The 17,525-nt window shown below is 37.6% G+C and overlaps 3 protein-coding genes across 6 annotated transcripts; 1 reads left to right on the top strand and 2 right to left on the bottom strand.

Moving 5' to 3' along the window:
- Positions 1–844: 844 nt before the first annotated feature.
- On the top strand, positions 845–6,481 carry LOC103329985 (serine/threonine-protein kinase PBL34-like). Of its 2 annotated transcripts, none has more exons than XM_089050124.1 (6): positions 845–1,807; positions 3,154–3,491; positions 3,608–3,743; positions 4,624–4,763; positions 4,843–4,966; positions 5,633–6,481. In XM_089050124.1, the coding sequence occupies exons 1-6, from the start codon at positions 1,624–1,626 to the stop codon at positions 6,148–6,150; spliced, it is 1,440 nt and encodes a 479-aa protein (XP_088906250.1). In that variant the 5' UTR covers positions 845–1,623; the 3' UTR covers positions 6,151–6,481. The 2 variants fall into 2 exon arrangements, with proteins under 2 accessions (XP_088906250.1, XP_008230745.1); XM_008232523.2 differs by having other exon boundaries at positions 849–1,807; positions 4,627–4,763.
- An 88-nt stretch (positions 6,482–6,569) lies between these two features.
- On the bottom strand, positions 6,570–9,366 carry LOC103329984 (3-dehydroquinate synthase). 3 transcript variants are annotated; one of them, XM_008232521.3, is made up of 10 exons: positions 9,226–9,366; positions 8,852–9,121; positions 8,430–8,596; positions 8,195–8,293; positions 8,000–8,068; positions 7,781–7,921; positions 7,582–7,671; positions 7,294–7,461; positions 6,958–7,042; positions 6,570–6,849 (listed from the first exon to the last, which is right to left on the bottom strand). In XM_008232521.3, exons 1-10 carry the CDS (start codon positions 9,281–9,283, stop codon positions 6,722–6,724), a joined length of 1,275 nt encoding a protein of 424 aa, XP_008230743.2. In that variant the 5' UTR covers positions 9,284–9,366; the 3' UTR covers positions 6,570–6,721. The 3 variants fall into 3 exon arrangements, 2 of the variants coding, with proteins under 2 accessions (XP_008230743.2, XP_008230744.2); XM_008232522.3 differs by having other exon boundaries at positions 9,220–9,360; XR_016126008.1 differs by lacking the exon at positions 6,570–6,849 and adding an exon at positions 7,118–7,209.
- An 849-nt stretch (positions 9,367–10,215) lies between these two features.
- Positions 10,216–12,783, bottom strand: LOC103329983 (uncharacterized). Its single transcript, XM_008232520.3, has 5 exons — positions 12,432–12,783; positions 12,216–12,265; positions 11,322–11,445; positions 11,116–11,223; positions 10,216–11,001 (listed from the first exon to the last, which is right to left on the bottom strand). Exons 1-5 carry the CDS (start codon positions 12,613–12,615, stop codon positions 10,367–10,369), a joined length of 1,101 nt encoding a protein of 366 aa, XP_008230742.2. The 5' UTR covers positions 12,616–12,783; the 3' UTR covers positions 10,216–10,366.
- Positions 12,784–17,525: the final 4,742 nt, after the last annotated feature.

The raw sequence follows: 17,525 nt of genomic DNA, 5'->3' as shown, positions 1-17,525 counted from the left end.
AAAGAGCCTTAAGAAAAGTGTAGCCCAGATCTTGAGTAGAAGAAATTGAAATTTGTGAGTAGTTATGAAATTAGTACTATTAATGGCATTAAACTAAATAAGATACCAAATCATTGATGAACCCAACTATTTTTTATTTGGAGGGAATTAACTGATTTATATATATATAATTAATTAAAACATTATTATATCATCTACCATACTAATTTGGTATTTAAGCGTTACTGTTTTCAAATTAATGAAACACGGTTGGACCTTTTAGAGACAGCCCAATTAAAATCTGGGCTAAATAAAAACTAATAAGAAAGGGAAGGTCTTGGGCTTTGCTTCTTGTAAATAGTCCTCATAAAAAAATAAAATTATAAATGCAGGGCTAAAGCCGAAATCTATCTATCTGTGGCGCGCGCGTGGCGCTGAAATTTGGTCGTCGTGGCGTTTGGTCTCGCTTGACAAAATCAACGACAAAAGTTAAACAACCCGACAGGAAAGCAAAAAAGGTCCTCAACAGCAAATAAAAAAGAAGAGCAGAAAGTTAGTAACATAAAATCAAACCACAAAAAGAAAAAGCAACAAGTTACAAGTTCATAAATAAAATAATAAGAAAAAAAGAAAGACAATCCCTCTATCTATCACATTAGTTAGCAATGATAACAAGACAAAATCAAGTCCTAATGAAACTAAAATCATGTAATCAAACGACATGTTGGGCATCTGCATGAGCACCACTTATCAGGAAAAAAACATCCAATCTGGATTTACATCATCAATTTTGAGAAAAATATAATGTTTTTTTCTTTTCAGAAAAAGAATTGGAGGTCTTCTTATTTAATAGGTGTGGCAGATGAAGATTAGCCAGTAACGTAGCAGAGTGACAAGTGGGGAAGCCTGTATGGAAATCAAGGAACGTTTTTGGCTCACTGCCTGTTGTTTTACACTTTCCCTTTCTCTCTCTTAAGGTCTCAAAACATCCTCCTCATTCCTCACCCTTGTCCTTCACTCCTTTCCATGCTTAACGCACGTTTGCTCCTCTCTCTCCCTCTCACACACACACTAAACCACATTGTTCTTAGGTTTCTTGTAGCTTAACCTTGACGCGATTCTGTACTTGTCTTTGTCTGTCTCCATGTCTGTCTGTACCGGTGAATGTGTGTTTGGTTAGCTGGAAACGAACTGATGATTTTCGAGTGCGAAATGTGTTTTTTCCTCTTTGAACTCGTTGCCCTCTGAGATTGGGTTACTGGGTTTTCATCGTTCTGAGTGCGACATTCTTCTCTGTTTTAGCTAGGTGGTCGTCCTTTTGGCTTGCATGTCTGTTTTCTTATATGGGTCTTGTCTTATCCATTGGAGTGATTTAACGCATATATACTCGATCTCTCAACTTGGTTTTGGTGGTTTTGGGTTTTCTTGAATTGAAGGTTCTCATATCTGAAAAGGGTCTAATGCGTTTTCTAGAATTTTGATCATTTGGACAGTTTTTCTTCTCTGGGGTTGTTTTTCTATATTATTTGTGTCATCTTCATTTTGTTCACTTGGTGACTCTGTATCAAAGGGGGTTGAAAGATTGTTTTTGGTGAAATTGCATATCTTTCACATATGAGGGGTTTAATTTAGGGTTTGTATAACATGGGATTAGGCCCTGATGCTTTTCATGCTGGAGCTTGGAACGTGGGAAAATCAAAGGGAAAGAAAAAGAAAGATGATGAAGATGAAATGACAGGGTGTTGGATGAAGTTTAGGCTCATGGGAGGATGCGTGTCTTCAAGGACCAAAGTGGATAGCTCTACAAGTGGAACTAGCACACAAGATGGTATAATTTATTTTCCTTTGAGTTTTGTTTCATTTCTCTATGTTTTTCCTAATGCCCTTTCTCAATTTTTATGGTCTTATTTGTGGATTGGATTTTGATTGATTCCTTGGCAATGCCATGGTGTGATTATTATATAGCATGTCGGCGTGCCATGCATATAGATGTTTTTAAAATTTGATTCATTCGTTGGTTTGAAAGCATGTTATCTTATGCATATTTAACTCATCAATCCTCATTTTTTCTTCATTTAATACCGTGGTCATATAAATATGTTATCCTGTGATCATATCTGTTTTTGCACTGTTTCTGGGTCTTGGTTTTATCCAGTGATAAGGTCCCATTAGTTACTAGTTTTTTCATTTCTTACTTAATCGAGAATGGCCAGGAACTTTCAAAAGTTTAACCATGAGGTGTTCACATTTTAAATTAGAATTGCAAAGAATATCACAACTTGCATAGATATTTCCAGCATGCTGAATTTTGACTTTTAGCATCGACTTTGATTCATGTTTGCTGAATGCTCCCCAAAATAAGGATACAGAGCTAGTGGTTTTGGATAGATGCTGTGCACGTGCTTGTTTGACTATGCGCTACATGAAAACAGCTAGTTTATTCTTTGACTCATGTTTGCTGGATGCTCCCTATAGTATGGATACACAGCTAGTTCCCTTTTGTCGTTTTCGATAAATGCTTTGCACGTGTTAGTTTGGCTATGTGCTATATGAAATGATTACGATTCCAATTTTTGTGGAGGATTTAGTAAGAGCTGTTTTGACAATTAATGCATCTTATGTGATGAGATGTGTTTCTGTATGCACATTTAGTAACGGAAAATGTTAGTCTCAATTGTTCTCCGCGTGCACGTGGGCAACTGACCGAAGCAAAACTCTTTCATAAAAGTAACATAGGTGGGAGCCTGTGTTACCTGTGTTCTGTAAAGTGATTAGCATGCTTATCTTTAGCAGTGAGTGCTCTCATCATGGGTCACCTACTTATTCAAATAGCACTTTAAATTTTTTTACAATCTTCTAGATGTTAATCTGCACAAAATTTCAGTATATACACAAAGTATGCTGCCCATAATGAGAAATATTAGACAAGGAAAACATTTAATAAGATACTCACATTGGCAGAGCATTATCCGTCAACGAATTTTGCTGCATTAAATACCTTATCAATGCTTTAGAAATATGTAGATATACATCCTGATGTTCATCATACAGGAAGAGAATTGTTTGTAATTCCCAGTCGTGCCACATTTAGGATATGTCACTTCTCTTTATAGGGCTAAGCTGGTTGTCTTAAATTGTACCTGATGATTTAATGTGGTATCGTTTGTGAACCAGCGGAAAGTAAATGTACAAATGACTCCATCAAAGACCAGCCAGCTGCTCCAGTTGCTTCGTCTTCAACCACTAGCAACACAGAAAGCACCCTGTCCACTCCCAAGGCAGCTGAGGAGCTGAAAGTTGCTTCTCAGCTTCGAAAATTCACCTTTGATGAGCTTAAGTCAGTGACAAAGAATTTTAGACCTGTGAATCTTTTGGGCGAGGGTGGATTTGGTTGTGTATTCAAAGGCTGGATCGACGAAAATGGAACTGCTCCAGTAAAACCTGGAACTGGGCTTGCGGTTGCTGTAAAGACTCTGAACCATGATGGACTTCAAGGTCATAAAGAATGGCTGGTATGGCGTGTCATTATCAGTTTTTTTTCTTCCCATTACCACTGATTAGGACTATGGGTATTTGTTTCTTCACTTCCATGAGTGAGGGATAACCTTTTGTCTTTTCCTTGTGGTAGGCTGAAGTTATTTATCTTGGTGACCTACTTCATCCTAATTTAGTCAAACTATATGGCTATTGCATTGAGGATGATCAAAGATTACTTGTGTATGAGTTTATGCCTCGGGGAAGCTTGGAGAATCACCTCTTTAGAAGTATGTACTCAAAACAATATCTCGTAGAAATTTGTTTACCTAGAATTCGGTCTTCCTTCTGGCATTTTATTTTAGTCATATTTATTTTTGGAGGTACCATGAAATCTGAGTTTACTCTAAGAAAGTGGAGGTAACTATCTAAAGGCCTACTATAGTTACTGCTCAAGCATTGGAATTGTTTTCTGTTTCTTTTGTTTTTGTTTATACTCTCCTATCGGTCACTGCACTTTATGTTATATACTGTTCCTCCTCTTCATGCTCTCCTTTTCTTTGTTCTGGTAGTAAGCCATATATTTTCTTTTGGCCTGAAGAATTATGTTCACCTGTAATGATATTTGAACTATTTTGACTCCTGCCGAATTTAGCCTACGACAGCTTTTAATATGATGATGAAGGCTGTAAGAATGACGGTGGTTGTATTTTTTGGTGACTAAGTTTCCTATTAGTATTAGCGTTTAAGTGTGGATACGCATTTTTGCTTATTATAACGTTCTCCAAAAGTGCTTTCCGTAGGAAAGGAAAGTTTTTATGTTTTAGATGCTATTTGTATGCAAAAAGTGATAAAACAATCTTAAATTTTAGTTTGGAGGTTGTGTGACCATCTATTTTGATTTAATTAGTAAATAAAGATAGGAGTTAATACTTACTAAAGTTGGATGTGTGCCACCATTAAATGTGGTGAGGTAGTAAGCCTGTTTGTCTCCTTCAATGCGTGGGTTCCACAACTGGACAAAATGCCATGAGATGTTTCCTAGAAAAACAAAACAAAAACCATACAAAGAAAGTTGGATGTGAGCGAGAATCTGTGCTGCTGCCCATAGTAGATGATTTTCTAGTTGATGATTCTATTATGCTTCAGTAATAGTTTTGTTGCCCATAGCAGGGTCCTTGCCGCTTCCTTGGTCTATCCGAATGAAAATAGCTCTTGGTGCTGCAAAGGGTCTTGCCTTTCTTCACGAGGAAGCTGAAAGGCCAGTGATTTATCGAGATTTTAAAACATCTAATATATTGTTGGATGCGGTGCGTTGCGAACTTCAAGTTCAAATGTCTTTATTTTGCCCTGATACCTATTTTTCTAATCAATAATTTACTCTTCCAGGATTACAACGCCAAGCTTTCTGATTTCGGCCTCGCTAAAGATGCTCCAGAGGGAGATAAAACTCATGTCTCCACCCGAGTGATGGGCACTTATGGTTATGCAGCCCCTGAGTATGTCATGACAGGTTGGTATCATAAACTGTATGTATCATATTTTTTTGCCTTACTGTGTCAACAGTTTTACTGCATCTTGTTATTATTCTCTGTTGCTTTCATATGGAATTCCTTGAACCCAGACCTGATAAATCTGGCACTCTTTCATAGGTACAAAGTATATAGGCAGTCTTAAACTTAAGATAAGATTATGTCATCCTGGCAACTTTTTCTTAGTCTACCCTCCACCTTCACCTTTGCCCTCACCATTCTGTGCCCGACTGCCTGACTCTTCTAGTAACTGCACCCATCAACTTTATTAGATACCTGTTTTATGGACAATGTGTCTCCATTAAACTCTGCCTGACAATGAAGAATGACAAGGGAAAGAATAACTATACTACCATATGCATGCTACCATAAATATGACTGCTTCCAGCTGCTAGATTTTTGCTTATTGCAGCTATGGTTATTTTCTTATTTACTTTAATGTTCAAGATAGGAGGGCCTCCCATGTTAAATATACTCGCCTCTGTATTATGTATTTTAACCTTAGCATAAAGTTACATTCCTCCAGGTCTCATTTGCTCCTCAACTTCACCCGATATTATATGTATAAGTTTGTATTGAAGTCTTATATTATGCTTCAAGGGATTTTTGTAACTCATCCAAGTATAACGTGAGTTATCTTCTATCAGGACATCTTACTTCGAAAAGTGATGTATACAGCTTCGGGGTGGTTCTGCTCGAAATGCTGGTTGGTCGAAGATCAATGGACAAAAACCAACCCAATGGAGAGGTTAACTTGGTTGAGTGGGCACGCCCACACCTTGGAGATAGACGAAGATTCTATCGACTAGTAGATCCTCGACTTGAAGGCCGCTTCTCAATCAAAGGTGCCCAGAAGGCACTTCAGTTGGCTGCCCGTTGTCTTAGTCGTGATCCCAAGGCTAGACCTCTGATGAGTGAAGTTGTTGAAGTGCTGAAGCCTCTACCCACTCTCAAGGATATGGCATCTTCCTCATCTTACTTCCAAGCCTTGCAAGTAGAGCGGCCTGGCTCCAATCCAAATTCTCGGAATGGCAGTAGAGGGCAGGCTGGGGTTTCAAGGAATGGACAACCAACTAGAAGCCGGTCCATGCCAAATGGTCCGCATGCCTCACCATATCACCTTAACCATCCTCACCGATCACCCAAACCTATCGCTCAATCGTAAGATTGAGCTTCTGTAAGATTTCCATTTTGTTTAATCTTATCAGGCGTTATATTTTAAGGGATAGGAGAGATTGGAAAAGGAAAAAGAAAGAAAAAACCTCAGTGGTAGTATTGAGCTCAAGGCCATTGCGGTCTTCTTAGAGATTATAGAATTTTGCCATCAAGCTTAACTTGAGCATAGAAAATTAGCAAAGGAACATTTGCACCTTTCCATCAAATTGAGTTTTTAATTTAGTCAAAGAAAAGAACCTTGTAGCTGCTGCTTGTATGCGAAGGTCAAAATGGTTATATATGTTTGTCTTGTATTTATATATATATATATATATATATATTAATTTTCTTTTTTTGGTGGCATCTCAATGGGATGAGTTTGGGGAAGAGCTTTTGATAGCATGCCACTCTTTTTTCTGGCTCAAATGCTAGAAGAACCAAACCTTGCAAATAAAAGTTGGGCTGGAGTAGAAACAGGGCCACAATATTATTACAAAAGCAACCTCAAGACCAAAAAATTGATCTAATTATATCACTTGGAAAATTCTCAACAAATTTCACCTTTGTGTCATCTTCGTTTCTTACTTCTCCACAATGAATTCTTGAATTTCAATTCCCGTATGCCGAGCCCCTCCCTGTAATCTAACTAAAATTTCATCTCCAACTTTAAGTGAAGTCACAGGAATGGCAGTTTTTTGCACTTCAATTCCTGCGGCAAATGCAAGTAAAAGTTCAACAACTGTAAGATGAACGGAAAATAAGGAAAACAATATAACTCAGCAAATTGAGAAACCAGTTACAGAGAGTGAGAGTACACCTTTGCTGGGACAAACTAAGGACACTGTTTCTGCATTCTGTACAAGGATGCTGTACAGAGTTTGATTATCTGAATCTCTCTGGAGCTGAAAAAAGTACAAATATCAACAAAAAAGTACATTAATCAGCGGCAAAAGTAACTAACTAGAAAATTATATTACCAGAAATGTTATCAAAATCCTCCGTGTTGTGAGGCGCACAATGTTCATAGAGGATTTGAGCTAACTTATTAGTGTTGTTAATAGCAACTCACCTATAGAACATACAAAAATTAACACCAATAGGAATACAATTTAAGATCTTTTAAAAACACAATATGATTGTAGCTATTACAAACCTTTGCCTCCACAAGGATTAGCGGTCTAGTTTCTATTTTCACACGCCCAACAATCGCTGTTCGTTGATGGCCTTTCTGATCAACCAGAATCACCTCTTTACCTGATTTCAACTCTGAGAGGTAGCACGTTTTTCCTCCTGGAACAGCAACATAGGCATGTACAGGTCCCTGCACATTTCACACATATATTTGGTAAAACAGACACTAATTGGGAGAATAAAAAAAATTAAAACTTTAAAGGTCACAGTCCTTAAAAACATTTCCAGGGCCACTCTAAACCAAACTCACCGCATTGACACGAAAAGGCCTACTTGCAATGTAATTTGACTCCAAGCATTCCGAATGAACGAGGAATAGTCCCCTGGCAAAGGATCCAACCTCGAAGATAGTAAGAAACTCAGGCTATAAGAATGATGAAATAACAGAGAACCAGCTCAATCGCAATAGAGAGAGCAACACAATAACCGAAAATAGAGTTATAGCATACAAGAAGTCCTTCCCCAGGTCTCATGAGACTACAGAGATCAACACAAACTCGATCCCCCATTCCAGCTACTTGTACTGAAGTTACAGTGGCTTTGGTCAAGCTCAATATGTTGCTCACTTCATCTCGTCTGTCAAAATAATCCTGATGATATTAACCAATATAAGCAAAAGAAAAAAGCTTTCCATATGCCCAAGAAGCCCATGGCCAGTAACTAATCACCTTTAAGTCGAGAATAGCTTTTACATCCTCAACTTTTAAAACAACTCCACCCAGACCTTGCTCGAGGGCCTACAAACACAAAATAATGAACATATACAGCGTTTAAGGATGCATAGAATTTTAGTGGTAGTTCAAAGTTCAAAACTGAAATGCTCATTCACTTGTCCTACATTTAACACGTTTGATTTGTTGTACCTCAAAGAAGACTTGTGCTTCCAAAGGGGTTTTCGAGATGGCAAACACTGTTTTTTCACTCCCTTGAAATGCTGCAACTATATTCTCTGCAGGTATGACCTAAGCAACAAAAATCAGGAGCAGAACGTCACTCCATAACCAAAAAAAAAAAAAAAAAAAAAAGGTAAACCAGGAAGTTCGAGAAACAGAAAGAGAGAGTGACAAACAAAATTTTCCATATCAGTCAGCTACAAACCTGCCAATCTAGTAAATCAACAACAACATTTTCCCCCAACCCTTTATCCAGCTGAAGCTGCTCTAACTCCTGGGGATTGGAGACCTCAAGAATTGTGGCAACACTTCTGTTCTCGCCATCAAAAATCGCTCCCTCTTGGATAAAGAGAGGATGTATCAAAGCAATTGCTGCCCACATGCAACACCCAAATCATCCAAAATGAGAAAATAAAATTCTAATGCAAAATGGCACTCCACAGAGCAAATCAAGCTTCTACAACAACGTCAAATTCATCCAAAATCTTCAATTAGGTACACCCATAATTGTAAAGTTTTTACATTTATCAAAATCTTCATTAATCAAAGCAAAAAACTTTAGTTTTATAACGCATGAACCAGAAAAACCCAAAAACGTATAGACTATAGAAGTTTGAATGAGCTTACAGGACCACTCATCGGCAAGTTCACGACTTCGAGAAGAGAAGATGAAGGTGTTCCAGCCTCTCTCCACAGAAGCCGTCATGACCCGCTTGCTCTCCGTCCACACCCACACCCTCTTCGACTTGCCGTACGTCCCCGAAGACGACCGTGTAGAGGAACCAAGACCAATACTTGCAGAAGAAGACTTCTGGGCCAATTGGATTTCCTTAATACCATCACTAGCTTCCATTGAGTGTTTATGTGAACTAATCAATCTGCAAATGTTCCATGTATCTGCAAAAATTAATCAACATACAAAGAGATAATGAAAAAGAATAAACACAGTGACCGAAGCTATTGACTTTCTCATATTTTGATTGGCAGCGATGTACATTAACCTGCAGTATGAGTGAAGCAGCGGATTCCGGCAACACAAGCAGAATGCAGCACAGCCATCCTTCTTCCTCTTCTATGGAGTCTTGGAGATATTATCGTCACGCGCCAAGGACCGCAACTGCTGCCCCGCAAGTCACATAGACGACGTTTTCGTTTAAAAGATAGGTTTTTTAGGTTTTAGACATAATTTTTTTTTTACTTTTGGAAAAAGTCAAAGTTTTTCAAAAAGACAAAAACCACTCAACTTTCAAATCAAAGACATGCAAATGTATTGGATTCCTTAGAAATCTTAAAAAAATAAGGCATTTTTGTCCATTTTTTCTTTTAAAATTTTTCTCTCTCTTTTTTTTTCCAAACTGTCGTTTTAATAAGGGTCGACCCAGAACGAGTCACGGGTCAGCTTATGGCTCGTCAAACAAGCCCATAGATTGATCCAAAACAAAACTGGTCTCAAGTCCAAAAATAAAATTCGAGTCCAGCCTTTCTACGGTTAGGCCATAAAATTTTAGCCCATTTTGTTTAAGCGTTTAAAATTCATTTCAGGTCATTCGCGCACCACACCATAAAGTTGGAACTCAATAAAGAAGTGAGAATTCCAACTTAAGATCTTTTTCAATATCGAAAGAGAAGTACCTATTAGATTAGCTTGTTTGTGATTGCTTTTGGAAATACTAAAAGTGCTTTCTGACAACTAGAAGCGCTTTTAACAACGTTTAGCAGAAAAGTTTAGAACTATTTTCTGGAGAAACACTAGCTATATGTTTTTTTAGGAAGCACTTGAAAAATTCAAGATTTTTATAATAAAAGTGTTTTTATGAGAAGCGCTTCTGAGCAGAAGTACTTCCTAGAGAAACAATTCTAAACGAGCCCTAAATAGTTTTGATATTCCAACTTAAGTTGTTTCAATACTACTCGAGGTTTGAGCACTAGGGTGAAGAAGAATTATAGATATTCTCGAAACAAATATAGGATATAAGATTTTATCCAAAAACTAAGAAAATTATTAGGATCTATTTCAGCATGACATTTATTTAATTCAAAGGGCCTAACCTTACAAAAAACTCAAACACAAAAGGTAAAACGATAAAATTTCCTCAAGATTACAAATAAAGAGTTATATGCACACTCTTCTTGTTATGAAACTTATGAGGCATACGGAGCTTTAGTTGAAAACTTAAACAGCATATTATGCTTGTAGGGCTTTTTCGGAGTCACAATCGTTGAAGGAAAATTAGGGTGATTGACTGCATCAGGAAATCCTTGAGTCTCCAAACACAATGCTGCATGTGGTTCATACACAAACCCACCTTTTCCTTTCACATCCTTGAGAGAGTTACTTGTGTAAAACTGCAAACCAGGAGCATTTGTTGACAGCTCCAAAACCCTTCCAGACTTTTTATCATACACCACCGCTGCCGGCTTCAACTTGTTGCCTGCGCCGCCATCAAGCACGTAGTTGATGTCGTAACCGCTGGCCAGCTTGTTGATCCTGCTGCCAACGGCTTTCGGTTTGAGGAAATCATAAGGGGTTCCTTTCACAGATGCAAACTTGCCGGTGGGAATGAGATGGCTGTCTACCAGAGTGATTTGGGATGCAAAGATCTTGATATATTGGGACAGAACATCACCACTGTTGTGACCACCAAGGTTCCAGTAGGTGTGTTGAGCTAAATTCACTGGGGTTGGCTTGTTTAGAGCCTTAGCTTTCATTTTAACACTCAATTGCTTGTCTCCAAGGAGAGTGTAGCTTACTGTGACTAGCAGATCACCAGGAAATCCTGCACAGAATATGTCACAATGAATTGGGTTTAAAAGCAGAATCCAAAGCCATAAACAAAACATGCATCTATTGGGTTACAGAGAAGAGGAGCGAAATGAAAAGTTTTGTGCACCTTCTTCACCATCTGCACTATGGAAGGTGAAGACAATGTGAGGAGCATCGCCTTCATTCTGATACTTCTGCACTTTCCAAACAACATCACTAAATCCTATAAGCCCACCTGAGAGATTCATTCAACCAAATAATCAATTTGCAGGTCTTGCATTTCTTCTGCTGGGTAAAGGAAACAAGTTAGAAAATGAGAGACTAATGTGTTACCATGAAGAATGTTTTTTCCTTCATTAGCAACTAGCTTGTAATGAGTTCCATTCAATGTGAACTGAGCTCCTCCAATTCTGTTAGCAACCCGTCCAACAATTGCACCAATGTATGAAGTATCATTCTGCAAAAAATTCGAATTACAAATTAAGTTCTAATTTCACGTGTTTACAGGCAGTCATGCAGTTTTTTTGTTTTTGTTTTTTTTAACATGAAGAAAATTTACTTCACATGCCATTTGGAATCTTGTCTTTTAATGTACACAAAGAGGAACTAGATTTCAACGCCTTCAACTTGTTCTGCAAGATCATCCTTTTGTCTTATGTGACAGAAATATTTATTGATAAATTTTTTGTTGTGGGAAGTAGAAATGCAGGAACAGGAAGCTAATCAAACGCTCCCCATGTGATTTACTTGAAAAGAAAAATACTCTTCCCAACACTTTCCAAATGGCCAACTTGGGCAACTTGGGCTGGCCATTAGCCTATGTCTCCCAGATTGATTTCTAACCAATAGTGTAAGGATAATGCTTTCTGTCAAAATTACATTTTTGTACAGATAATGCTCCAGCAGGGTTAATCACAAGTTTCCAACTTTCCATTTGACCGTTAAACCATGTACATATCATGGTGTTCTAGAATAGATAGAGACCCTAAAAGCTTCCAGGCAATAGCTAATCAAATTATCTGGGAGAATTATGTTTAAACACTACTAGTTATAGCTAATCAGATTCTTTCCAAAAATGAAAATCCAATTACAATTGTCCCCCTAAGAGAGACACAGAGCAATGTGGCTCCCTCATAGCAAAAGCTTGAAGCTTTAGAACACCAGAATTACCAATAATGCTTAAAACAAAAGAGAAGGCAAAAGTCTGAAAGAAAAGAGAAGATTCACCGTGTACTCCTTGATTGTATCGTACCCAAGAACTACATCAGCCAGCTTTCCTGAAAACAACAAAAAGGAAAAGAACACAACCCCCAAAAACAGGAAGAAAAAAAAGTTAGCACAAGAAAGAAACTTTTGAGGAAAAAATCAAAGTTCATAGAATTCAAGAAGAGCATATGATTCACAGGAGATTACAGATTATTATGAGAGAAGAAACAAACAAACCATTTTTGTCAGGGAAGACAAGGGAGATGATGGTTGCACCCCAGTTGGTGAATTTGACTGAAAGATCCCCCTTCTTGAGCTCATATATGCCAACCTTCTTCTCCTTTGGTTCAGAACCAGAAACATTGGCAAACCCAGAAGCAGCTAGGAGGATGAAACAAAGCAGCACACAAATTTTGGCCATATTTTTCTTGGCAAAGACTGAGAAAATGTGTGACAACAATTTAATGGGAGGGGGAGAATTAAAGAGATTAACGGGTTTACATGAAAACAGTGTGAGAGGCAGAGGGCTTTCCAAACATAGAGAAAAGTCAGAGAGCTGTTTGGTGATTATGGTTAAGCTCTCAAGGTGTTTAGCCGGTTGTGTTGACTAGGCAAAGCTCACAATGTGCCAAGCTTCTTCATCGTCCAAATATGGGCCCCTAACCTTGGACATGCCGCAAATTTAATAACAGGATTTATTGATTAACCATTTGGCTTTAAGCAATGATATGGAAGATAACATTGAATAAGATGACTTTCCATGACTCAAATCTCTTTTTAAACATATTTTCGAGTCTTAACTCTGCTGTCATGTAATGAAAATCTTGACAAAAATAAGATTTTTAGATTTTTGGCTTTGCCTTTGATTTTGGGTGTACTGAGGTGTTCAAAGCTTAATTATGACCAAGGGTGGTAGGAGAAAGAAACCTTGTCTCAAAATCATCATTGTCATGCAATATAATACACAATTAAACATAATCCTCATTCGTTAAAAATTGTTATATGAGTTAGGCCAGTTAACCAAACAGTATCTGCTAGCATTTATGTTTGAGTCCCCTCGTAAATTAAATTAATTTAAACTATTATTTTTTACGTGGAAATTGAATCCTTTCACATCAATAACAAGGAAGTTGATTAAAAAGTTCAAACTACTATGTGACATGTACAGAAAACTGAACCATTGGGGGACCCAAGGGAAGTTGACTATTGAGCCCTGTAACTGTAAGCGTGGGCTAGGAGATAAATAATGGAGGGTGAGTGGCTGTCCAATTCTCCAAACAATGGGACAAATTAGTTGGTTCTATACGGATATGCTTTCTTCATGTCAGTCGTTTGTGTTGGTTTGGGAAAGGTAGCATCCAATTGATCTCCTTCTTTTTTGTAAATGTAAAGTTAAATACACCAACAAAATATTTGGCCCTTTTGGAGAGAAGGAGAAGAAGGGTTTTTGGGTGTGCCATTGCAATTTGCTACTGAGTTGGGTGGTGATGATGATGGTGAAGAACATAAGAAGAAAGTGTGAAAAGTGCGTGTGTTCTACCCTGGTGACACGTTTTATCCTCAACTGCAATTTGCGACTCAGTTGGGTGGTGATGGTGAAAAACATAAGAAGAAAGTGTGAAGAGTGTGTGTGTGTTCTAGCCTGGTGACACGTTTTATCGTCAACTGCAAAAGGGGGACACAAATTGGTGCCAACATGAAGAATAACTGATGTCGTTTCTATCCTCCTAGATAACAAAGCACAATAAGGGTAGTATTGCCTTTTCCAATTTCATATCTGCTAAGCTAATGCTTTAGCCTGTTTTGGCTAAACTGGGCTTTTCTTTAGTTCGGGTAAGCAAGTAATAACAGGCATGCATACCAAACAAAACCTAATTTCTCAACTTCTTTCCTCTTCTTTCTTTAGATTGAGAGGATGATCAGGCTTCCTCTTCTTTCTTCTATTTTCTGGTTGCTTTCCCTTGAATTGTTTAAGTGCGAATCTTTTTTAAGATCACGCATTTGTTCTCGTATCCAAAACTCCACTTTCAAGGTCTTCCTCTTCATTCAGTGTCAAAATTGGGTGGGCTGACTCTCGTTATAAGCTTTGGGTCTTGGGGCCTATGTTCTTGGGCCATTCGTCGCAGCTGTGCTTTGTGAATCCATTACAATCCTTGTGTTTTTTTTCCTTTGACAAAGTTCTTTTTTCCTTTAGAACATAAACAAATGATTAATAGTAGCAGTCAATTTACAACCTAACAATTCCTAAATATCATAAAATCTAAATGTTTCCATATTAGCCAATAAGACCTTTCAAATCAAGTGGAATTTAGAGCCGGCCGGGCTGATGTAAGATCATGCCGGTCGATAATTCTCATCCCCTTTTATTTTTTTTTGGGTTCAACAGACTGGAATAAAATCAGAGACTCATTCAACCTAATTAACAATCATGCATGACGACAAGATATTATAGATTGAATGAACCATCCACTCTTACTAATATTACAAGTACATATTATAGAGTCATTTTGACGTCTTCTCTCCTTTTCCAAATGTCAATTTTGGGAGCCATATAATTTGATTTTTATGTTAGAGTTCGCACAGCACATATCCTATGATGATGTGGTCTCTTGTATATAATAAATTAAACATCATAATTAAGCAACAATTCTATATTTGGACAAGTTACCTAAACGTATTCAATCAAGCATGAATGTCATAAGCTCCCTATGCCTTTAAATACGTGACTCATTAAGACGAGTTCCAAGTCTATATATCAAAAATGCTAGTCATATCATATTTATATATCATTTTGTGTATCATCTCTCCAATAGAAGTGGACCTTATTATATTGGTGGGCTCTACTTCCAATAGAGAGGTTGTTAGTATGAAAATAGTTTGTCATTTCCTAGACTCTAGCATATATTGAAATTAGCGTGTGAAGAATTATTACCTGATGTTTTGGCACAACTCATTCAACCCCATACATCCGAGGAATGACTTGACCGATATGAGAAACTTGACTTCAGGTAAATCATGATATAATCATGCATTTATTATAGGATTCCTAGTTGGAGCTTTTTCACTCAAATATTTTTATGTTAATATTATTTTTAATAAGATTAGATTTTATCTCTTGAAATTACTTTCCTAGTTGGACTCTTTTGATTTAAGTTAAAATATTATTTTTTTTCCTTGACTTGAAAAGTGCACTTTTTATTAATACCTAATTGGTCTCTTCGATAAAGATTGTTTTCTTGAATAACAATCCTTGCATAAGCTGATGAATTGAAGAGTATTAGTGGTCTCCTTGTTTTTTGACGTCTTTTCATCTTGTGCCCATATTGAATCACAACAAATTGTCATAGTTGAATTGGTTTTGTGAATCCTTGTTGCATAAGAAGTGTACTCACGTGGGATTCTCTCAATTGAGAGAAACCTGCATGGAATAAAACCATTGTTGTTTCTTTGATTAGGAGCTTTTCAACGTATTGGTTTTTCTTGGAAAATATTGAATCTGTTTTGGGAAAGCTTTTCATTGCAATTACATCTTTGAGCATATTGAATCATTTAGGAAAAGCTGTAGTGCTTATTTTCTTTGGTAAGTCATCAAGTGCTCCCTTGTTGCTTGGTGATTTATCGAATCTATTCATCATTTATGTTGCATACATATGCATGTCGGTGACTCATACGGTTGATGGCACCAAGATTGTGGTGGCGGTTTTCCTCCAGCGAGCTTGAAGCAATCGTGACTAGTATTGCGTTTAACATAAGGAGTGTAGAAGATCATCCGGTGACAGAAGTTGAGTTAGGAAGAAGTCGGTAAACATTATCTAGAATGTGTTTATGATAAGTGTGTGAGTACTTCTTGTAATCATCATTTTATAGTGGATTTGTGTTGGACTGAGGAGTCCCGTGGATTTCCACATTCTCTGCGTGTTCTTTTATTTTATGCAAATTCACATGAGAAAGCTACACAAATTTGGTTAAACCATGGTGGAGATTTGTACATCAGAAGATATTGTCAAGATTTCAGAGGGATTGACCCCTGGCCAACCACTAGCAACATCGATATTGTCCCTAACTTAACCACTTGTTTAGTGGGTGTGAGGTTTTATACAAAAGGCCTTGATGTTATTAGGAGTAGAACCATTTATTATATGAGACTTTCTATTTTGTTAAATTTCCGATGTGGGACTCGTGTATTCTTCAACACTCCTCCTCACGTGGGACCACTTTTTAGTAGGCCACACGTGCAACCAATTCCACATTGGTCACTTTTTTTTTCTTCTTTTTTTATTTATTATTATTTTTAATTTGGGGTTTGTTTGATTTTGATTCAATTTGGGGTTTTTTGTTTGATTTGAATTTGTTTGATTTGGGTTTAATCGGGCCCAGTCAACTGACCCGCTCTGATACCATGTTAAGATTTCAGAGGGACGGACCCTTGGCCTACCACTAACAACATCGATATTGTCCCCAACTTAACCACCTGTTTAGCAGGTGTAGGGTTTTATACAAAAGGCCTCGATGTTATTAGGTGTGGAACCATTTATTATATGAGACTTTCTATTTTGTTAAGTTTCCGATGTGGGACTCGTGTATTTTTCAACAGATATGCCCACAGAGAGACCAAAATAAGCCCTAAAACAGTTTCCCAACTAAGCTTGAAGTGGGAGTTTTATGCAGGCAAAGATATATCTGCCACACCGGCGATTTTCGATGGTACCCTTTATTTTCCAAGCTGGAATGGATTCATCTATGCTGTTAAAGCTTCTGATGGGTCCCTGGTTTGGAAGAAGAACTTGCATGCATTAACTGGGTTTAATGCAACGGGTTTTGTTTTGAAAGTCAACTGGACGGTATCAAGATCAACCCCAACAGTCGTTGCCGATCATGACCTTTTGATTGTTGGAATCTATGGGCCTGCTGTTGTTATTGCCCTTCAACGATCAACAGGGAAGCTCATATGGTCAACCCTACTTGACACTCATGCCGCAAGTCTCATAACCATGTCCGGAACCTACTACAAAGGGTTAGTCAGTCATTTAACTCCACCTTTTTTTATTTTTTTTACTTTTTGAATTTGACTATATATCAAAGTTGGATACAGTGAACTTCAATTGAGGGTTCCTATTCTTATAGGGCATCCTATTTTAATGTATCCTCTTATCCTGGTTAATCTAATCTTCATGGAGGGGGATTCGAACTTGTCCAAAGTTATCTAAACCCTCTAAACCAAGTCTGGCTTTTGAGGTGCATGTTGGATAAATATTATCAGACTATATCAATTGATCTACTTTAACAGGAGTTTATACATGGGAACGGCATCACTAGAAGAAACTCTTAGCG

The sequence above is a fragment of the Prunus mume genome, linkage group LG4 (assembly GCF_029339155.1).
Source record: "Prunus mume cultivar Tortuosa linkage group LG4, ASM2933915v1, whole genome shotgun sequence".
NCBI classification, from domain to species: Eukaryota; Viridiplantae; Streptophyta; class Magnoliopsida; order Rosales; family Rosaceae; genus Prunus; species Prunus mume.
The sequence above is the reverse complement of the archived record's forward strand: the minus strand, read 5'-3'. Positions and strand labels throughout refer to the sequence as shown.